At 35.7% G+C, this 24,502-nt stretch overlaps 1 protein-coding gene across 2 annotated transcripts in view; it reads left to right on the top strand.

The window, feature by feature from the left end:
* Positions 1-24,502, top strand: part of plxna4 (plexin A4) — a 345,804-nt gene that overhangs the window by 284,510 nt on the left and 36,792 nt on the right. For both annotated transcript variants that reach the window (XM_088645402.1, XM_088645401.1), the window contains 7 exons: positions 544-812; positions 8,538-8,604; positions 12,473-12,619; positions 14,897-15,056; positions 17,531-17,634; positions 20,556-20,655; positions 23,430-23,620. In XM_088645402.1, coding sequence (XP_088501528.1) covers positions 544-812; positions 8,538-8,604; positions 12,473-12,619; positions 14,897-15,056; positions 17,531-17,634; positions 20,556-20,655; positions 23,430-23,620 — 1,038 coding nt within the window. The remainder of the gene's footprint in view (positions 1-543; positions 813-8,537; positions 8,605-12,472; positions 12,620-14,896; positions 15,057-17,530; positions 17,635-20,555; positions 20,656-23,429; positions 23,621-24,502) is intronic.

The following is a 24,502-nucleotide window of genomic DNA, read 5'->3' as shown; positions in this document are numbered from 1 at the left end:
TGGATACTTCATATGTTATGACATAAAATGCAGTACTGTACTGCATTTGCAATGTTCTTGCTATAGAATCAAATTAGTTTTTCTTAAACAGTGATTGCCCATTTCATACATTTTATTTCCCTCTTTTGGCTCTTCAGTTAGAACTGAAATACATTACATGCTGAGGGCATTCTTTCCCAGACATGAAACAGTTTTGATGAGCAAGTTATCTTTATATTTTTATATTCTCTGATCTCTTCTCCTGACAGCATGCCTCTGTGACCATCCACCCAAATACAATTCTAAAATATTTTAAGCACATCTCAGCAGGTTGGAAAAGTGGCTGTACTCTGGGCCAAAGGATCATGGTCCCAGCTCGTGAGGGCAGGCACCTGCTGTACCCTTGATCGAGTTACTACACACCCATTCATACTGATAATGATACTTTCCCACTTTTCCCAGACGATTTTTGTAAAAAATTGCTTAAATAAAGTATTAAAAAATCTCTACTTGCCTACTGTGAATTATTATTGGTGCCAACTCCTTTTTTTTTGTTCGTTTCAGGTTCCTGGATACAGACAGGAACAGGTAGAAAAGGGATTGAAACTGTTTGGGCAGCTCATCAACAACAAGGTGTTTCTGTTGTCATTCATCCGGACTCTTGAGTATCAGCGCAGTTTCTCCATGAGGGACCGGGGAAATGTTGCCTCGCTGATCATGACAGTTCTGCAGAGTAAACTAGAGTATGCTACAGATGTGCTGAAGCAGCTGCTGTCAGACCTCATTGACAAAAACCTGGAGAGTAAAAACCATCCTAAACTACTGTTGAGGAGGTAAGGAATCATGTCTCAGTCAGCGTGTTGCAGTTCACTGCTCTACTAACCAAATGCAGTAAAGTTGTTGAAATTAGTTTTGAAGGACAAGAGTATTCAGACTGGGTTTCTCAGTATGCTGAGCCATTGTTATAATTCTCTCCTGTGTCCTTGATGTTCAGATTTACTTCTTACTGATTTTTACTGTGCAGAACCCAGTGGCGGAATTTTCTTCCACATGTATGGAGACAGCTGTCTTACCAATGAGCAAAATACTGTACATCGGTACACATTTTCCTCACAGATTCAGCGACAGAAGGCAATAAATCATCACTGAACGATTATCATCTCCTCTTGTGCCCTCCACCGTTTTTACTTCACAATCTAATCTAGCCTTTTGTTAATAATGCAACAAAAATCCACTATTTTGAAAAAGTTCAGAAGACAACAAGGTATATAAAAAACAAGAGGCTGAACTCCTTTTTTATGATTTCACACTAAATCTGTATGTGCTTATTAACTACGAAAGCTGGTTTCACAGTACCTTCCAGCCATCCTATCACCTCATTATATCTCACTGTAGTTCTTTCAGTTTTTCTACCTCCGGGGAGTAGCGATTGACATCTTGCTAACATAGTGTTAACACATTACAATTCACGGAGGGTGTTTTTTTTTCTTCCTCCTCTTGATATGAGGGAAGGTAAATGAGTATACTGTAGTAGAAAGCAATTATTACAACCCTGGGTTTAAATGACAAGTAATCTCCGTTAAAAATAAACCCTTAGTAAGCTGCTGTTGTTTGAAATTAAAGCAATCATAGCAGGTTAAAGTTCTTTAATGTTTATTGACATTGTTGACACTGTTAAATGTAAACACTTGCAAATCCCTCAGTTGTGTTTAAATATATAGCTGTGCTCTGCAGAGTACAGGACTGTAAAAGCCCAAAATGTAAATGCCATTGCTTACTGGTTCAGTTTCCTCTTATGCTTTTCCTCCTAGCCAGGTGGTTGAGGCCAAAACTCTGGCCTTCCTTGAGAAATGAAGGAACACACTTTAGATTCTGATCAAACAAGCAAGATAAGACAAACAACCTCCACTTGACGGCAGCCTTTCTTATTTTCTTATGCTTTTATTTGCCTTGGAGTTTAAAACAAAGTTTGAGAGGGAGGGCTTACACTCCTCCAAGCCCAGCTAAGATTAAATAAAGTACATAAAGTATATATGTATAATGTATAGCATAGTATATAATATATACATTATATAATATGTAATGGTAAATTATGTATAGTATATATATATAAAATATATAAATAAAACATAATGTAACAAAACACCTTTCCTAGTGTTCATCACTGTGATCCCACCTTCCAACATTACCCCTGCAGCAGTTCCTTGGCTCAGTCCACCTAATGACGGGGCTCCAAACTATTATCCTTATGGTCAGATCGTTGCGCCCTTGGCCAAGCTGGTTAAAGCCAAATCAGCATCTCAATCACTTATACACTAATTCTATAAAAACTAGGATATGGTCAAAATCATGTATTCTACTGTATTTCAGCTTTAGATGGTTTTAAATATCCAAATGGCCCTGTACTGAGAACTGGATATTGAGCAATTACTCTTAACACGGCACTCAGCGCAGAACACCGTCAGCATTTCTCAATCTACATTAATTTGCAACTGTACAGAAAGTGTTTCTTGTGAAACTCTGATATGATTAGTCTTAAAAGGATTAAAAATAAAACATCTTGGAAATACTGTAAGCTCCCTTATTTAACAAAGCATATAAGTGTCTTTAATTATAAAGAACTTTATATGAAGCATTATAAAGTTACGATAGCAAATACTGTACCATTTACTGTATATCTTATATCATTTATATCTTATTATAACTTATATCTGAAGAATCCTGTCCTGTAGTATTTATCCTATGCCTTTAATGTTGAGGCCAGATGTACAGTATGCATTAGGAATCCCTGTTTTTTTCAAGAAACAGGATCTCCCAAATGATATTTCAGTTCACTTTTTATTCAGCCTTTTTTAGCAGGACAGCCACAGCACTCCCCAGAGGATCCATCCTTCCTTAGCCCCTTCCCCTTGTACTGCTTGCGACATAATGACACACTAAATTGCTCCTTATTACTCTGTCTTCTGAAGGTTGAAATTTGCATAGACTCAATAGACATGGTAATGCAATGTGGCACCTCCTAGACAACCGATGAGGAGCATATTCCATTCATTAGAAGTGATTTAATGACACCTTAGATGAAAGTGATTATTAGAGTTTGGTATAGCAGAATTAATCGGGTCCTGCAGTCTTTTGGAATTGTAAGCATGGACTGGAGTGACAAGGCTTGTTGTGGCAGGGAATGTTATCAGATGACGATTACATGGAAGAAGACAACAACCAAGTATGCCAGCCATGTTTTAGGGAGCATAGGGAGAACTTGGTGCAGTATAATGGATGTACAATTAATCCATGATTACCCCCTTTGTGTTTGGTGATAACGGTATGTTTACGTACTATGGCTAATAGTAAAACTAAACTAGTTTTAATGTAATCTTACTCCAGGATAGAATGAATTTTGATTTATCAGCAACTCCAAAATCTGGATAATGTCCACATTCTGAAATTATTTTATGTTACATTTTTGTCATTAAAACTACAATTTTTTTATATGGAAAAATTCCCCAAAAACTGTTTACAATAGAATTTTGAACAAAGTGTAATTCAGTATGATTATGTAACTCAAGCTGGAATGCACTTATTTAATGTAAAATGTGATGTTGACAGTTAATTGTGGTCTATTTAAAAAAAAATGGAATTAGAAATGTAATCACTTCTTACAGTAATTAAGACCGCTGGTTTTAGAGGGCATTAGGGGTACAAGAGATTTGTAAGAAACACTCAACTCTCCCTTGCAAGGGCCTCTGTCACGTATGGAAATAGCTGAATTCTTTAATTGTTGCACAACATCTCTCCGTGTTGCCATCATGAATTGTTCCCTGTATTATGACTGCTTCACTTGCATACTGTTCAGTTGTCTTACAGTTAATAAGTAAAGGTTTGAAGTAATTTAATCTTTCAGATTATAAAAAGTTAAACATTTATTTTTGGAACATATGAAATGGAAATCAAGAACAACAAATGTATTACTCTGCTGTGCTTTATAAAAGGACAGTATTTAGCAGAAGGATTTTGATGTTTGCTACCATTACGACAGTACTTAGTTCAACTAACACACTAGAAATAATGAAAGTATGCACGTGTAAAAGTTCTTCAGTCAGATTCCTCTAATATATATTTCAGTTGTTTTAACCTCCTATAATTTATCTGCTTTGGCAAATACTGTTTTTTTTCACACATTATACAGTTTTGCATTTATTACATATTTGTTACACATCCCAGTTAAAATATAATAAACATGTTCACTGTATATATGGTACATACTGTATATACAAGGTCAAGTAAATAATACCATGAGAAAAGTGAAAAGAACAAGTAAAATAAAACATTTAAACTTTGCAACCTTTTTCAGGTGTGTGCTGGAGAGGAAGAGAATGGACATAGTTTTGTGCTCTGCTCTTTCCTTTCTGCTTTTCAACACTGAACAAACCTCTTCTTGTTCCTCTGTGGCCCACATGCTGATGCAGATACCCACTTGAATCTCTTATGAATAGAAAGCCTAAAAGCATTTTGCTCCATGGGAGTATTTGCTCCACTTACTGTATATCATATATGCTCTATATACAGTACAATACATTGTATTCCAGTTTATGGTGACATAGCTAACTGTGTGCCACAGTGTTTCTGTATACAAGTTTATCTGACTCTGTTTTCTTACAGAATTTGCTAATAAAAGTTTGAATACACTGCCTTATGCTGTATATATATCTAAAATTGGTCGTCTCACCTTTTTCAGTGTTGCTCATTTTATTCAGGCACTGTATAAGAAAAAAGGAAAACAAAAACAGCACTAAAAACCAGCTTTCAAATAATGCAATTTGAAGACAATGAAATGTTTAGCGTGGAATTGGAAAGCTTGTGGTGAGTGACAGTGCACTGAGACAGCAAGTGTGTCTGGTGGAGGTTAGAGATTTGCATGTTCGACTGAAATGCATGTTCCCTGCCGAGTACCAATGAAGCAGAACCCTCTGATATTATGACTGAACATGAATTCCCTGTTGTGGCACAGAGTTCCTGAATTTGAATGAAGGTGGTTGCTCATTCTTCTGAATTCTGTACCATCCCAGCTTGAATTTGAACCCGTTTATTTGAAGTGTTGTCATAGCAGAGGAGGAGAAAGCTCTGTGTGTTGGAAGGCTAGCCCAGAAACATTTAGGAAAAATTGCAAAATAGCTATCAAATTGTAATTAAATGACTTTACGTAAACAAATAGACATCCCCATTTAAAAACTGTTGGAAACATAATTGCTTTTTTGTCTTTTTTTTCTAAAATCATCTTCCATTCCAGGTTCCAAGAAGCATTCATTCTTGGGACCCATCTGGCCTTATTCCATTAGCAATGTAAAACGGAACCCAGCTAACCACTTCTGCCAGAGCCATCTGTCATATTTATGTAGCAAACTCACTATGAGTTTACACTACCCTCCTACCCTGTTGAATAAATAATACTTCTTAAAAAATGAAAATCGAGTCTTTTAATGTGTCTGTCAACATCTAGTGCTTGTGACAGATGTAAGTTAGTTTGTATTGTATCAGGGGACAATTATGTTGGCAGATCTGTTTTGCTGATTTCTTACTTGAAATTACTTGTATTTAAAACCAAATGTACTTTTTCAATAGGCATGTGCTAAAAGTGTGCTACAGTTTGGTGGCAATCTTTTGGTGTTGTACAGTATATATACAGTATGTGATATATCCACATTTACTGTATGTGGATATACCAACATTTATTTTTTTCATTTATTGAAGAAATTAGTTTCATTAATCAAAGGCAACATGTTTTCTTCTGCAACACAGATGAGAGGTGTCACATAGTCAGCAGTTAATATTACAGTCTTTACAGAGCTTGTTAATTTAGACATAAAAAATGCTTTCATAAAATATACCAACTTTTTAATGTATAATGATTAACATGCTGTAATACACAGTTTAAATTTAAAAGTCTAAAGAGTATACATCTTAATTGAATAAAGATTGTCTCTCAGCAGTGATCAGGATTCGAAACCGGGTGTTTTCTGGTGACAGCTCAAATGCTGTACATGAGAGGTTAAGCTTTATTAGCTCCACCTGGCGGTTTTAAAAGGTGATACCGGATACTATTAATATAATCTAATTTGCATAGGGTAAAATGCAGTATGACATGAAATGACAATATGACACGTTTTGATGTGATACGCCCATTGCGTTGTACCGCAGCGTACCCCGCTCATTTTGAATGGCTGCATTTGTATATTATGCTTCTAACTCCAGACGGTAGCTTTGATGAAATTTACAAAAGTTTTACATTGAAAGATTACCAACGCACTTAAGCCTGGTGTACGAACTTGAACAAAATAATATGTATTGTTTTCTTTCAGTACTTCAGTGTTAAATGCTGCTATAGCACCTCTGTTTAACTGCCATGGTATCTGGATTGCTGTCATTCAAGTACACTGATATTTAATCCAACAGATTTTTAGGGAAAAAGGCATATAGAAACCGTGAAAAAATATTTAAGAAGGTTAAACTTAATTCCTCAAACCTTTTATGCTAAAAAGTAGTCAAATTATACTACTTTTTAGCATAAATTAGTGTTCAAATTATTTGGTAAAACTCAAGTACATAGTTGTGAAGATGTATGACCTGTAAAGTGCTTTATGAAGTGTGCAGAACATAATCCCCTTTTTCAATCCTCTGTCTGGGAACCACAGGGTATATTTTGTTGAGGAAAATTGCATTTAATCAGGAGGAACTACTGTAAGTTCCAAATTGCTTGATCCTCAAATGTGGAGCAAGAGCAGCATTTGTGCCCTCCTTCTCCTGAATCAGTGCCAATGGGCATCTTTAGATTAAATCATCTGATGCTAATCCTTTATCTTTCCCCTTTAGCCATAGTTTAAATGAGGATGAGAATGATACAAGCTTTGCCAAATGCATAATTACAGAGGTTTAGAGACGCATGGTAAAAGCTTAATTGTAGAATCAAAAAAGAATAGGGCAGTAGTTTAATTTCTTTTTTTTTCAGAATTGTAGACTTAATTATTACATATATCAAAAAGACAACATGTGCATAACTTGACTATCTCTGCAGGTGCACACAAAATTGCTTAAAATGTAAGAAAACAAGATACCCCTGCACACCACAAAACATAAATTGTGAATATGCACAATTCATATTTTATTTTAGAAAGACAGGAAAGCTGACAATTCAGTCTGAGACCTTCATATAGACATGTTCCTAATTAACCACTAATCTGTATTCTCAACAAATAAATTAATAACACTTTTAATCAGTCAACTTGAATCAAAAATGCATGTATACTGTATATACAAACATGAAATGATTAGCAAACTTCAGATCCTTGACTGTCTTCTAGTCTCCAGGCATTTGGAAATCTGTTGGCTTTGAAGAAAAGTAACTTCTTTATGATCAACTTGTGTATTTTCATATAGCTGGAGACAGACCAATATATATAATTGCAAATTAACCGATTAGAAGTGTTACGACTTCAGTGAAAACACTTTGAGAATACTGATTAGCAGGTAATTAGGAACCGTTTGTAAGTGGGCTAAACAGTTGGTTTGTGAATTTGGTGCTCTCATTAACGTCTCTGACAGAAGCATCACTCTTATTTTCAATCTATAATAAAATGTGAGTTCTGCATATGACAGCGTTCGTGATTTTATCCTTTTTTCAGCACCAAGGCATAGTATTTGGAATGTAACATGTTCAGAACGGTATAGATGAGAACAAAAAAAGAGAACTTGAATTTGCACTGAATGCTGAAAGCAACCATTTCTGACCTCCAGCTTCAGCGGTCGGAAATCATGCAGAATGAATGTCTTGGCAAAAAAGAAAAGAAAGCTGATACATTCCAGGTGTTATGCCAGCTCATTGGCATAGGGTTTCTTCCACTGTCTCCCATTGGCAGTACAGCTTACAGAGAGTAAAGACTTTAAATGTAAATCTACAGATGGTAATCTGGGTGCAGTCTCTCACCACCAGCACATTGGAAAGACTCTGGAGTGACTCTAAAATATTTATAGTCTTAACAGTAATTTACTATGGTGACTTTTATCAGATTTTTTTTTAAAGACGAACATTACAATTAGTGAACGCATTTCTTTCTTTGCTTACATTAAAAAGATAATTATGTAAATTGCTGTACAGAATCAGTACTTATCTCACTGAAAAGTAATTTATGCTGGCTGATATGACAGGAAAAATAGTTACACATTCTATACACATTCACATTTTTATGAATCATGATAGATTGTTCAAGTTCATTTCTAGCAGAATTATGGAGATCACTGTGTTACACTGTGTAAGTGAATAATGAATAGGATTGTTTTATCAGAGCCACAGGTGAAAGGGCAACGCTTTTAATTACATCAATTCAGTTGGATCTTGTAGGGTTTAATTTCATTTCTACATTGTATTAATCCCAGCAATTATATGCTTTGAGAATTTCTAATCAAGGTGCTCCAGTAACAAACGCAAGATCAGAAGGATTCTCTGTGCTGCTTAACTGTATTTCTCAAAGCCTAATACAGATATTTACTCCTTTTGTTTGTTTTAGGACTGAGTCTGTTGCTGAGAAAATGCTAACCAACTGGTTTACTTTCCTGTTGTACAAGTTCCTAAAGGTAAACTGTTTATTTTATTTTTTTATAATAACAGTTTCTTTATGCATACGTTTTGGTGTCTTCATTATTGATTAATTCAATAATGGTCATTCCTTGGTGATCCCCTTATTTTTTTGTGTTAAGAGGGGTGGGAGAAAATCTAAATATGTACTGTACATGAAACGTATGTATTTGAATGAACCATTGCCGTTAAAGCTTTTCTGATATATGGTATTTACAGGTATGTGTAACACAGTTTTATTATTTAAAGGTATAAATACTTATTTTATTACCACTCTTGGCAAACAGATGGAAGAATAGCTTTGTTAACACAAAGCAAATGTAAAGTTTTGGGTAATTTGTAAGACAGATACATGTTAATATTTACACCCTCTATTGGAAAAACAACAGCATAGTTAAAACATAACTGTTAAAAACTTTCCTATTTTCCTGTGGTGAGTACATTTATAGAATAAAGCACCACCTCATTCTGAACATGTTTGTTTTTTAAGAAATTTGTACAAAACTTGTTTTAGCATGCAGATAGGATATGCTCTGAGTCTCTTCAGAAAAACTCTTGAAATGATAAGACTTTAGGTGAAAATTGGTATTCCGTGTCCTTTTAAAATTACTAATCACCTGTAACATCGGTGAAATTAGCTGTGTGCTCTAGCTCCATACCTACAGATTCCTGTCTGTCAGTGAGCACTGAATCTTCAGAAAGTGTAACAGCAATAAAGGACTCTCCACCATCCTGCCTCCATAATAGCCCTTTTTCCACTCAGTTGCCTTTCCTATTGCCACAGTCCAAAAGCCAGCCTGATAAGAGTGAATAGACAGGTACAAAGAAGCAATATGTGGATAGGAGATAAGCTAATTAAGCAGCAGACAGGTGTAGGAGCTGAGGAAAGGCCACATTTCTTCAGATTATTGACTTGTTTTCTTTCAGGTTTTACACAGGGGGAAGCTGGCCTTTTACAGTTTTTAATTTAGCTTCTGAAAGGTTGGAGGGCAACAGAAGTAAAGGAGAGAATTGTTTTTATCCGATCTCAATAATGACAGGATATTGAGCAGTAAGAATAAGAAGAAGAACAATTATTGAATAAGATAAATCAGTTGAGAATAAATTCTTGTTTTCAAAGATAATCTGGCCAAGACGCTTGTGTGATTGTTACTCTGAAAACATTGAGGTGAATGAAAGGAAAGAAAAACAGAAAATGTGAATAATGCCAAGGCACTTTGAGTGTCAACAAGTGCAAGTATCAAGCAGAGAACATGTAAGCTTTGAATGGAACACAACTTTAAAGGGAGATATGCAAAGTTTTATCTTATTTTTGCAGATTATTGCAGATTCTGGCAGTTGAATAGTGTTGAAGTTGAACCCTCTTAGGGGGTTCAAAAACAATGAAAATAAAAATGCTACAACTTTGATTGGAAGATGGCACCAATTCCTAAGCTGTTTTCCCAATTAAAAGGAAATTGCAGTCCTAATTTCTCAGAGTGATTATTTAATCTTGGTAACAAAATAATTTAATTGACAATATAGCAACATTTTACGAATTCCAAATGACATGTAAACACAATTGTGAACTTTGTGAAAATACAGTATAGTTGTCATGTTGTCGAGAGTTCGCGAGAATTGTAATTCTTTTTCTTACTAGTCAATGTAATGACTAATGTCATGCAATGTGTGAGTGAATAAGTACAGGTTGTGCAGCAGACAATTCACTACAGAAATATAACAATGTGATCTGCATGCAGAGTTAAAAAGCAACCTTGAAGATGAGAGCTATATTTCTCTATATTTATTGGATTAAAAGAGATGTATTCACATTGTTTAAAGAATAATAGGGCCACTCCATGGCACCAAAAGATTTGTTGCCTCATTCTTAATCTCAGATAATGACGGCAATATGGCGCTGTACATACTGTACTGTACCTGGAAATTTTGTCTGTTTTGTGATGTAAATTAGAGGTTTTACATGTTACTGTGTACATTTTACTTTTGTTGTGGTTTCAATGCCGATTCTTTCTAACCCTAAAATATAAAAATAGCATCGCAGTTCCTCTTTAAAGACCTGTTAATTAACTTATACAGTGAAGCACTTATCTAGCATGCAGAGTGCCAATCAAATCAAAGCTTAAAAATCACTATGATGGATAAATAGAATTAAAGGCAGCAGCAATATTATATAAGAATCGTATTATTTTATATACTCAGTATTAAACTAAGATGTTTTCATTTTTTTAATTGGTTAGAATTGTATCTCTTCTATAAAAAGCGAAATATGCCTATCATACATTCTGATATGTCCTGTCTCCCCTTATTAATGTTAGATTAAAAATCAAAGTAGCATTTCAAATGCCCTCACTCCCCACTCCCATTTGCATTGGCAAATTCTAGCATGAGCTTACTGCTGCCAAAAACTGATGTGAGCTGAGGGGAATGGAGGCAGACGACCGTCTACTGGCAGCCCTGTCCTGAAGGACTGAACTAACACAACAGTCTCCCTCTGCCCTTATTGAGCATCAATCCAGACAGGATTGCAACTTGATTAAAAAAAAACCTTTAGATCAGTGGGGATGCTAGTGTTGTGTTTTCCCTGTGTACCCTGCCAAGATATAGTCTTTTTCTCATGTGATGAATCACATGATGTGTTAGTTTAGTGGGCAGGCTTAACAGGAACCTGTGCTCTGTTTTTAACTCAGCACCCTCTATCCCGAGTTTTTATTTCAACTCTTTAAAAGGTCTTACATTCAATGGAATTCCAGGTGCTTGTAATTGTAATTCAAAGGGTTTATACTCAGGTGATGGAGACTTCAGCTTATGTAGACCTTTTTCTTCTACATTATAAATAAGAAAATGGAGCTGAAACTCAAGCAACAACAAAATGCATCCACATAAGTGTAGCTTGTTCTAGCATTTTATGTGTTTCCATGTAGGTCTTTCAGATCTACTGTATATTTTTGGGAACACACTAAAAATTACATTACTTCACAGTATAGTAGGATTGTAGGCAAAACAACGTATTGTTTATATATATATGCATATTTGATGAAGCGCTAAAATACAGTATGAAAAATCAAACATAACATATCCCAAGATACAGTTCAGAACATATTAGTTTGTTTAGAAATCTAAAAACAAAGCAAAGATGAGAAGGACATAATCATTTTGGAGATTAATACCACTCTTTGACCTGTCTTTCTACTGTAGTTTTATTTATCTTTTGTCCATTAGTTTGTATGCTATATTATGAGTTCATAGTACAAAGATGACCTTGTTCTAAAATTGAAATGAGGTCCACTTTTAGAGATATTCTGTGAGTAAGTGTTGTAGGGCATAAAATCAATTCTATAGTACAGTACATGTATGAAAGGGATGACATTGAAGTTCTGTGTATAATGAGATGAGTATGCTTTTCCAACTCTAACATGAAGTCGCACGTAGAAGTTTATAAAACCCTGAAAAATTTATGAGGAAAATGAGGGAGGAAAGGGTTAGTGAAGGTCATTTTCTTTAATGTGTCCATTGAGCCCAGTGAAATAAATTAATGCCTAAATTATGTATGCTTATTGTGGAGTAATCCTGTAAAATTGATATTGTGTTGAAGTATCTATGTGGGAACATGATTTCATTAAAATAAATCTGCTTTCATAAATTTGTTTAGCACTAGTCTACATCTGCATAATATTAATTTCAATAAGAAAATCCTGGATTAGTGGTAATTAAGGTATGTGAAGACATCAGAAATTGTCTTTGGCTATGCGTGGTGATATGAATAGCAGATGAAGATTTATCTACAATCTTGAATTGTATTATTATTAATGTAAAGCAGGGTTTAGATTTAATTTCATAAGGTAATGGAAATCTTTACTTGCTACACAGGAATGTGCAGGAGAGCCTCTGTTCTCACTGTTCTGCGCCATCAAACAGCAGATGGAGAAAGGACCCATTGACTCTATCACTGGTGAGGCTCGCTATTCACTCAGCGAAGACAAGCTCATCAGACAGCAAATAGACTACAAGACACTGGTAAGTTCAGAGGTCTGGGGACATACAAGACACCTTACTGCAGCATTTCATGCGTCACGGGAAATGGGCACGAAGTGATGTTAACTGGGTGGTGTTGCCCAAGTGGCTTTTGAACTGTTTTCTGCAGCCATCCACATACAGTACATTTTTACAATGACATGCAGAAAAACAAATCCAAAAATGTACGTGTACAGAAAGAAAAACACATAGAAAAAGGAGTTTTATGTGTGAACTGTTTCAACTACATAAGCAGTATTTTGTAGTAGAAAAAAAGCTTAAGGTTAGTTCGTTAAGTTTAGTTTTCTTAATTAAATGCAAAGTTCATACTTAGGGTTTTAGATTTTAGATTTCAGAATTTTTACTTAAATTACAATGCTGGCTGCATATTGAATCGTAGCAGTAAGTAGCAGTAAGTAGTATACACCTGTATAAGGATGTTTTGTTAGTGTTGGGTTTTTTTTTCTATTTGAAAATAGCAGTTAGAAACCATAGACAATTTCACACCCCTATTCCCTGCAGAATCAATGTATTCTGTACACAATGTTTTAATGATGACCCAAGGGTGACTGGACCAAAACCTAGAGAAAAGTCATAAGTGAATGAGTGATGACGCATTACAGTTTGTGCCATGGTGAATAAAGTGATATGATAATATGGGAAAGATGGGCAAAGAAGGGCCAAGTGCTTTACAAATACAGAAACTTCCATTCAACTTAAATAGAAAAATCAAACGCGATATTTCTGTGAACTTAAGGTACTCCTGTATTTAAGTAGCATGTGAGTATCTCAGAGAGTATCTTCTTTTTTTGCTAGAGCAACGGAAACGCTCTTTGTTGTAGACAGCGTTTAAACAGCTGCCTGATAGCCGCTAAAATTATTAGGTGCTCTTGTGCATTCAGTTTGTGAAGTGCGGTCTAGACTTCAGAGTGTTCCATCTCCCTTATTTTCTTCCCCTAAGTGCTTTGTCATGTAGATTGTCTTTTCCCTTGGAATATATAATCTCCTCAATGATGACTAGGATGATGAAAACTCGTTCATTTTATGACAATTTAATTATCACCTCATGAGATAATTCGTTCTAATGACTGGCCAGTGCTGCCTTTGCCTTAGGAGGCAGGTTGCCAAAATGGCTGTGATTAGAATGATGGCTGGGGAGAGTGACAGAGCTGCCACTCTAGGATATCATTAGCACATGTTTTGTCTTCTTTGAATAAAGATTTATCGTTACCGTCGTCAGTTGCGATTCCAGTTTAAAATACATATATTAAGTGCAAAGGAACAAGTAATAGGTTTATCCCATGCTGAAAAGAGAAGAAAGAAAACACAACGTTTCGGCCATGGAGCCTTCTTCAGGCATACATATATTAAGTGTATGGAGAACATTGAAAAAGCAAGACAAAATAACCTAATTGAACTTTAGTTTATGAAATGTATGAACTGCAGTCTGTATGAACAAAATAAGGGCGACATGACGATGCCGAGGTTAGAATAGCTGCCTTGCAGTGCTGGGGCCCTGGATTCAATTCTGGACCTGGGATGCTATCTGTGTGGACTTTGTATGTTCTCCCTGTGTTTGCGTAGCTTTTCACCGGTTGCTCTGGTTTCCCACGACAGACCAAAGACGTAGGCTAATTGGCTTCTAGGAAAACTGGCTTACGTGTGAGTGTGTGCGTGTTTGTGCCTGTATGTGCCCTGCGATGGACAGGCGTCCCTTCCAGGACGTATCACGCCTTGCACCTGCTGCTTGCCTGGATAGGCTCTGGGTCCACATGTGATGAAGCGGTTAGAAAATGAACAAAGTAACAAAAAGGCAATATCCTCTGTTTGCATTTAACTCACGTTTTGTCCATTACTTAAATCATTATCAGACAATTAATAAGAAGTCTGTGTCTTCATTTTATTTCAAGTATTACAAACAAAGCAAAGAACACATACTAGATAGTAAAACTCTTATGATTGGTTAAGTATTGTGTCAAATCATCCCCTACCCACTGGGAAAATTAGTCTAGATCCATTTCACTGTGCCTTGTACCTCAGCTTTTCATAATTGAGTGGTGTTCATCCTTTGGGGTTACAACATTTTCTCTCAACTTCAATTATCAATGTTGAGAATGATCAAACTTGAGAAAAGTTTGTTAGAACATCTGACTGTCTGAATGTGAGAGTAAGATCCAGGCCTGAACCTCTCCTAGGTTATGCTTAGCTTACTGATATGAGGAGTTCTTTTTTGTGTTGAGGCTGAACTGATACTCTATGATTTCTTACTGTATCCCACAGATATTGAACTGTCTAAACCCTGATAATGAGAAGAGTCCGGAAATCCCAGTGAAAGTCCTGAACTGCGACACTATTACCCAAGTCAAAGAGAAGATTCTTGATGCGATTTACAAGAATGTTCCCTATTCACATAGGCCAAAAGCTTCAGACATGGACCTAGGTAAAAAGTTTAAAAACCTTTCATTAAAATTGTCTCCAGTTCATTATGTGATGTCATCAAATCGAATTGGTTTTTATCTTTGATTATGTAATCCTGATTTTATCCACTCCAAGAAACCTGAACTTAACTGAAATGCGACTAGGTGTTACCTTATTATAATATGATGACAATAGACTATTAATGTTTCCTAATTTAATGACAATCTGAGAGTTCAGAAGATGGAATATTTGAATGAAAAGGTTTGTAGCAAAATGATAGCAAAACATGGCTTTGATGCATTGTATTTTGAGCCTATTAATACTGTACATGTTGGTACAAGTTAAAACCTTGTGGAGACTTGTTCTGTCTTTTCGTTGTTTCAGTAAGATCTGTTGAGGAAAATTAATACATTTCATTGCCTAGGTTAAATTTATGTGTCTTGAATACAGAAATATGGAACCATTTCTGTAGCCACAAAGATAAAAAAAAAAACATTACCCACAGGGGACTAAAAAAAAGCTAACCTTTTGAAGAACACCACTTTCAGAAGCCAGTTAAATCACAGCAGGGAGTGGGAAAATGTGTATTAACCCAAGACATCTAACCTCATCCAAATATTCAGGACAACTTAGAAGACTGTTTTTAAGTTTTAAGTAAAGAACCGGTTCTCTTTTTTTACAGATATTGGTGCATTCTCCATAACTGAGTTTACAATTTAAATGTATACATACAATTTATGCATATAGTACAGTTTTAAAACAGAATTTGAAACTCATTACAATTATATCTATACTTCTGAAGAGATTAAAGTTTTTGATAGGTGGGTTTTTTAGACTAATAAATCAAGTGTGCTTTTTTACAATAGTGGTTTCGATAATAACATTTATACCTCTATACAGAGTTTTGATAGGCTTTCCATCGGGAGCACCTTATAGATAAGTGAAGTAATTGTTTTAGCTTTGACAGTTGTGTTATAAAATTGTTTTATAGGCCCCTAGCTATGTGCTGTTTTATTATTGAGAATTGTTTTGTCTGGAATAATGTCTGCAGTTGCAGCCCTAAAGGTTTAGAATTTGTGTAGAGTAAGACAAAATAAACAATATAATACTTTGCTCTATGAGAGGGATCTTTGCATTCAATAAATGGAGCTCCAGTCTCCAGAGTTCAAATTCAATACAGGTCCAGATTGCAAGGGCAGATAAGGATAATGGGATTTTACCAACTTCTATCTTCCAGGCAGTCATGGAACAAATTGGATTGGAGTGTTTCTGTCCTTTGTTTTTATTCTTTAGTGAAATCTCAGAGGTGTGATGAGAGGGGACAGTAGGTGATGGCAATGCCAGTGATTTTCACTTTCTGATATCACACTGAATACCAGGGTCACCTTTCCTGTAGGAATATTCAGTCATTTTTATCTCTTCCAAATCACACCCTGCTCCTGATATCACAGTTTAATATACCTGAGATTACAACTTTGTAATGTGAACAAAGTGTGTCTTAATGTGTGATTTTCATTTTTTTTGGAAGAGATCTCTGTGCACTTGGATTTTTCTTCATATCTGTTTTACACGTTGTCGTAAAGTGAGCTGCACTGATGGAACATTATTCAATTCATTGGAGTAATCTTGATCATCAGTTGTAAAAGCACAAGATAATCTTCAGTCCTGACAGTGCTCTTATAGACCTAATTTGACATGCTGATACATAACCCACCTAAGTACTACATGGATATGGCATTTTAACTGCAAAGATTGAAGGTCTGCATGACAGTGGATATTTAGCACACTCTTCTTATCTCTGTAATCTGTCACCAGCACAAAATTAGCCTTGTTTTAATTGCTAAACAGACACATTTTTGTTATGGATTTTTAAACCACCTCTTTGTGTTCATTCTGCATCATATGTGACAGATCACACCAATATTTTAATTTTTCAATTATTTGTTCAATGTGAATTTCACAATTTGTTTCCATTTTCAATCAGTTTTTCATTTTCTTATGCTTGACTCAAGTTGCTCCTTCAAGGGCTGTTTCAAAAGTATGAATTTAGCCCTTCATGCTAGAACATCGTTTAAGTCCTATAAAGCATGTGAATGTAAGTTTGCATCTTTTTAACATGAGTGTATTTTTACCCTTTAATAAACCACAGCCCTTACAGAGATTCACAGCTCTTCATTTTAAGCAAAGTTAAATTGTCAAAAGATGGTACACAAGCTTGTACCACCTTCTGACAGTCATTGTGTAATATGTTCGCTGGGCAAGTAAAAAAAAATGTGTCTCTCTTTTGAAAACTACCAGCAGCTTCCAAGATGGCATTTCTGATTAGACAAACATCTAAATATGATCTCGCCAAATAGAAGGGCGATACTTGGTTTTCCTGTATTTCATAACATTTTTTCAATCTGGAAGAAAATAGGACCAGTAGTTTCTACATCTTCTACAGTACCTGCAGTTTTCAACCTGTATTACTCAAAAGTTTGAATGTTTTCCGCACAGAGTGGCGCCAAGGAAGGGGATCGCGGCTTATTCTCCAAGATGAAGATGTGACTACCAAGATTGAGAATGACTGGAAGAGGCTGAATATGTTGGCACATTATCAGGTGAGCCCAGCTGTCTGAGAAACAGACCATAGGCTACTATCTGTAGCCTGTCTTAGAAGCACTCACTCTTTTTCACCTGATATCATTTGTAACCTCTAGTGTCTGAGATGCACTGTTTTTACTTGTTTCAGTAATCCATTGATCCCCATGGTTGGTGTTGTCTGTTGTCTGTGTTCATGTGTTTCTGTTTTAACAAGTCCTTTCAAAAGTAATATCGAAAAAAAATAGTGACAGGTCAAGGTATATTCTTTACCTGAGATATTTAGTAGGCTGTGATATATTTTTTCTGAATGCAAGATAATTTTAGAAATTATTAAAAGTCTATTGATTCAAAACATTGAGCGGGTTCTGAGGGCAAAGCTCTCAATTCAAATCACAGCTTATACCACCTTCTGAGAGTCAGTACGACTAAAAGAAACCAAATCCGCGTAGACTTCTCTTTCGGTATTCTTGGCATCATTACGTTAAATAGTTACTCATAGGTCTTTGAGTGTCAGTACTCTATTTATTTTATGCTCCTGTATTTGAAAGTGAGCATAAGTCTATTTTAATTATTATAACAAATATAAATAATGACCATTCATAACAGAAGCCTATTTGTCTTATTTTGAAAATTATGTTTATGTTTATTTAGAGATTACAGGGGAACAATGAATAAATATCTTTTGAAGTTCACTTGCTTTAACACATAACACTACTATTAATGCATCTTTTGTTAATTAAAATTGTGTATGAGAAGAACAGGATATTTTATTGCACGAGAAGATTGTGTAATCATCCAAGGAAACACTGAAGAGAACACTCGCAAGAGTTGAGTGTATGACTTTAAGCATTCATAAATCACCAAAAAAAGGTGATGGAGTTTAGTCTAAGCTAGAAATCCACCTTTATCCAAGTACCTTTTCTAGGGCTTCACTTGTGCTTTTGTGTGCCCTCCAAAGTCTTACCTCATAACCCTGTGACATTTTAATAGATTTTGCAGCTCCAAAGCTTCCAGAAGCATTTAAAGAAGGGAAATGAATGATAGGGACCAGCAAGTTAACAGGACAGAGGAGAGCTGATAAACAAAGTAAATTAAGGCAGAGAGATGACCAAAGCATAGGAGGCCAAACACACTGTCAGACTGTCAGACAGTAAGATAAGACTGACTTGTCATTCAGGTGTCAATCAGCCACAACTCCTCACACACCATCGGCATTGTCCGTTCTGGAATCACATCCAATCAGACTCTGATAAAAATCTCCTGCTGTTCATTAACGTGCAAATAATTCAGCAGATAAGCCGTTGCCCTCTAAATGAGAGGTTTGACTGGGGGTCCACACTGGTGCTAAATTAAATGTCATGCTGTTGACTGTCAGTGTGGAGGAGGGAAGGAAAAACGGATTAGAAGTTGATTGGAATCGGAGATGAGATAATGAAGACAGAAGTTAATTCTTTTCAGCCAGGGAGGGCGAGTTATCCTTGACAAAAAGCTATCAAGCTAACTCAAAGCCTGTTAGAACATTTGAACAACATTGCAAGATTATGGATTTTGAGAGCTTTATTTTTTTCTATTGTATTTTGAAATGTTCCACTGAGAATATTGCACGTTATACCTCACAGTATTGTACTTATACTGTATTGTATCACACTTAAAAATAAGTCAATACATGAAAAATAAATACCATACAATTGTTGTGTGGTTAGGTTTTGTGCTGTTATGTACTGTGGTTATCAATAATAAATGTGAAATAAAGATGTAAGCTGTTCCTTTTGAACATACAGTATAGGTGTCCAGAACTTAACTCCATTTGTATTTCTTTGGTTGTTTTTAGCTGAAGTTTCTGAATTCTTTTTATTTTGTACTATGAAGTTTTCTATAGCATGTCGTATAAGAAGGATCTGGATTGTTATATGGATTTCATGACCCACTCAAGAAATTAATTTAAGTTTAAGAAATGGTGGTCTGCCAAACCTAATCAGACTTTTCCACACAACAAATCAAGGCCTTTGGAGCCCCTGTCACTAGCTCATAATTTGTAAATTAAATGTTTAATTTTCTGCTGGGAACAATTAGACCTTAGCCTTAAGGAACATTCTGACATCTGCTGAGCCAAAGTGTTTTTCCTCTTCTATATATAATTCTGCTCTTCTATTTAATTAAATATTTCCTAATCCATGTCATCTCGGGCTTACATTTCCTCCAGGCACTTCTACTCCTCTCTCCTTCCTTCAGTTTATTCCTGTGCAGGGGCAATCTCTGCAACTCTGAATGCAGCATACCTATCTCAAGGATCAGCTCAATTAATTTTATAACTAGAGGGAAGCTTTAACAGAAATGATCATCTTATGCAAACCAATTGAGTTAATATGGGGACCCATTTGTTTGGAAAACAGAATCATTCGTCTACTAATTGAACACATTTTGTTCCATTCATTTATTTCAGTGCTTAACATCAGTGATATTTTTGTCATTGAGAACTTTAGCCAAGTTGTTTTCTACTGCAGCATTATCTTTTAAGGCAATAGTTGAACCTAGGAATAAACCTAGAATAGGAATATAAAAGATGTAGTGTTTTATGAGAACATTACCAAAGGAAAAGTCAATAGCATAGTTAATTCATTTGATTTTTATGCAGATATAATACAGCAATTTATAAGCAGTGAAATAGACTATTCTTATTGTTGTAGAAGGATTTTATAAAACAATCCATATAAAATAATATTAGATAAATACATGTTATATACTGTATACAGTACATACATCTGCAGTGAACTGGCATCCCATCCAGAGTATATCCTGTCTTGCGTCTTTTGCTTGCCAGGATAGGTAAGAAAATGGACAGATGGATATATATATACATTTAAATATGTAATAAGAAGCTCATACTTTTAATATTGGTGTTGGTGTTTTTTCATGTATCTTGTCCCTCTATCTACAGGTGCCGGATAACTCAGTGGTGGCCCTTGTTCCCAAGCAAGTTATGGCCTACAATTCAGTTAACAACTCCACCGTCTCCAGAACCTCAGCCAGCAAATATGGTACTACTGCATTTTCCCTTTCCTTGTTTTTCTGCTCTATCTGATTCTCCTACAGAGCAGGTGGAAAAGCTGTGGAAGGAGTCATTACAAAGGAATCTGAAGACGAGACCAGATTTGCGACTGTAGGGCAACGGTGCCCTTCAGATACAAGCGCAGGGATTGAAGGGCAGCTGCCAGGCAGCAAATGAGAGCAGTAGGAACTGCAACAATAACACTGCAGGGAGAGATACGGTCACTGCCTGTGCCAGCAGCCCTCACATTTCCAATTAGCTAATGCCAGTGTTTCCTCATAACTCTAGCCATACATCTGTCTCACCAGCTTTGCTGAGCCCATAATGCTGCCACTTTGCAGGAGTGTAATCTTGTTTTTGTAGGGAAGCCCAAACATAAAGACAAACACAAAGACAAAACAGAAAATCATTGTAAGTTGAAAACCAAAATATGCTGCTGTATTTGATGTTAAGTACTCCCCCACCACCAGCAGGAGTACTGTCTACCTGAGAAGCATTCATCTTCCTGCATGAAGAATTGCAAAATAAGGAATTTTGCAGTATACCAAAAGTCAACATCACGTTTCTGCTGCTAAATAAAAATGTACAGTATTGGAAACATAGAAACCAACACATCACACTTCCTATTAAATAATACACTGCAAAACTGATAATGTGGACAGGTATTGGTACCCACCAGGCCTTTTTTATGCCAACCTTATTTCTTCTGTTGGGTTTAAACTATGTGTTTTTCCCATGTATTTTGTTTTTGCTTTCTTACATATTTCCTATTCATAAACGGTCACATACTTTCGTCCTTATATGCACCGCCATGATGAAAATCACTAAACACGTTGTAAAACAGGGAAATAACGCAGGCAAATGTAAAATAATCACTTTCACCGTACACCTTCAGCATGACCGTCCAAAAGGAAATTGTATGAAGATTACATTCTAATATTTCAGAAATCTTGAAACACAGAAACAAATGAAAATTGATTTTTAGTATATACTCAAGATGAAAATACAGTACTTTGAGGAATCCTTCATAAGTACAGTATAACCCCAAATTAGAGTGCCTAAGGAATTGCTGGTCTACATATACAATAAATTGTCTTACACATCAAATCCACTTGAGAAGCATTAGAACATACACTACCGCACCTGAGATAATTAAGTATGACTATACAGTAACTGTACTTCTTTAGCTTATAGCATTTAAGGTGTGATATAAGCACAGGTGGAGAACCGTGAACCCGTTAACGATAGCACCATGGTTTTAATTAAAGACATTGTATAATACTTTATCATTATCAGTTATCACTATCTTGAGCTGAAAAATATTTTGAGGTGAGCAAGGAAGTTTGCTTCAGATTAAGAAAAAAACAAGAGCATAGGTTAATTATCTGGTAAAAAAAATGTTAGAAATAATTTGACATATAGAACTATATTGAAATCACTGATACTCTTGTTCGCATATTGTAGATCCCTTGGGTCTCCTGTTTTTCACTCCATCTGAGTTCTAAATGACTTGAATTAACTATCATCATGGTCAATGTTAATTAACACTTTGAGAGATTTTAACAATCAAGAATATTAAAGATCCCTTTAAAACCCGATTTATAGTAATTAATGTGCTACAGAGACGTATGTATGTAATGAATGTAACAACATTGTCGGAATGTATTTGACACTCACTCTGAACCCATGTGGCAAAGCGTTTTCTGCATAATTTCAAAGCTGTATCAGCATGAATCCCCATCAAGTCTGTGTGTCATGTTTCATGCTTACAATGTTTACCATGACCCACAGGTCATGTTATGATGTCCCATGACAGGATAACAAGAAGAGAATAGAATAGAATCTTGCTTTTATGCTGTAGGTCATTCCTAGAATGGAACAGAAGCCCATCCATCACTCTAATATGAATCACGTCATTTAATTGTACATGTTATCAAATTAAATAGGACTGAAGTCGATTAACCAAGATCAAAGGAACTATGCCCACAAACCCTTTTTTGCCTAAAATGCACCAAACAATATTAACTGTTTTGCTTCATCATAAAATTAATTTGATCCAAAGGCAAACCACACATCACTGCATTTTCTTTGGAATAAACTTCAAACATAAACCTCTATGAAACAGAGATGCGGTTTTCTACTTTGAACTCATGTACAGTACAATGTAAAAAAAAACGATAGTGTTAATACATCTTAAAAAAACTGGCCTCCTTTCTTAATCAAAACTACAACAAAAAAAATGTCAAATAGTATTTCACTAGGGACATCAGTCTTATGGAGTTTTTCTTCTGTGGACGGTTCCACTTGACAAACCTTGTCAGGCACAATTACTCTGTCATGAAGAAATACGACATACTCAATAACCTGCTGTATGAGCACACACCATGTTTCCTGCACTATTTCCCCATCACTTCCAGTGCCCAAGGTTGGGTTCAGAAAATCCATTTAGAATATCAATCACAGAAGTTTTACAGTAATTGTGTCTTCTGCTTCTCTCTTTCGTATGCAGTTTTCTTTTTATTTCTTATGAGATTCCTTTTCAAAATGCCATATTGATAAATTCATCATGCATGTTTTAATATCAGTTTTCTTTCTGTATAATGCACATATTTTCATTTTTAATTGAACACCCTTTAGGATGTCAAAATAAGTGTAAGCTTCATTTTCCGGACTCTGGAAATGTCAAGTTGGTAAAGTTTACTGTTTGTTTTTTTCCACTATTGCATTTTTACATCTTATTCCTTTTTCTGCTTCATCAAACAGAAAACATGATTCGGTACACTGGAAGTCCAGACAGTCTGCGCTCCCGCACTCCAATGATTACCCCTGACCTTGAGAGTGGGGTCAAAGTGTGGCACTTGGTCAAGAACCACGAACATGGGGATCAAAAGGAAGGCGACAGAGGCAGCAAGATGGTATCAGAGATATATCTGACTCGGTTGTTAGCCACCAAGGTGAGTTTAACCACATCTTAAACTACCAAGGATAATAAATGCTCTTTCTGTAAAAAAAATCAAATTATGGAAATTCAGTTGACTATATTTTATATAAATAATTCTACTAAACCTGCTGTTTATCATCAATTCATTCTTAAGCTGCCAGAAGAATCCGGAAACTTATTTATTTTAGTAGTAAAATACTAAAAAGTAGAAAACAAAGTAATATAGGGTTCCACTACTCAGCTTTTAATTTACTAATTTGGTTTATCAGTGCTATAGATTTAGTTTGGCAAGACTCTTTAAATGCAACCTGAAGAAAGACAAAGCAGAAGAAAAGTAAGTGGGGTAAAGTATCTTAAAATGTACTGGCATATAGTGAGGGAGTGTAACTGACCAGCCGTTTCCCAGAGCTGTCTGTGTCAGATTGATCTAGGGTTGTGCAGTTCACAGCTCATTTAGATAGAAAATAAGTGTAATAATATTTCTCTCTATAAATAGGGAATGAACACAAGCCTAATAGTGGTTGTCTCAGACTAGACATGCTGACAACAGTCTGAGGGTTATGTTTAGACTATAGAGAAAGGCTTAGATTTCCCTTAGGCTTGAAGAGAGAAACAGGTTTGCTTTTCTGTATGTATTAGGTTAGTATGGAGAAGTACAGTACACTCTCAGATAAGGTTAAGGGTGTATAAAGGGCGAAACTGTTTCAGACAGCTGGCCCGTCATGATGGTTACAACTACAGAAGAGTCCAAAGGCTTATGAACCGTGTCGGGATGGGATGGTTTAATTAGATTTGGATTGGTCTTGTCTCAGACCTACAGTAGCTTAATGATACCCCACAGAATTATTAACTTTTCATTACAGCAAGTTGCATGTAAGGACCATGATAACAGGAG

The sequence above is a fragment of the Lepisosteus platostomus genome, chromosome 9 (genome assembly GCF_059453375.1).
Source record: "Lepisosteus platostomus isolate fLepPlt1 chromosome 9, fLepPlt1.hap1, whole genome shotgun sequence".
NCBI classification, from domain to species: domain Eukaryota; kingdom Metazoa; phylum Chordata; class Actinopteri; order Semionotiformes; family Lepisosteidae; genus Lepisosteus; species Lepisosteus platostomus.
The sequence above is the reverse complement of the archived record's forward strand: the minus strand, read 5'-3'. Positions and strand labels throughout refer to the sequence as shown.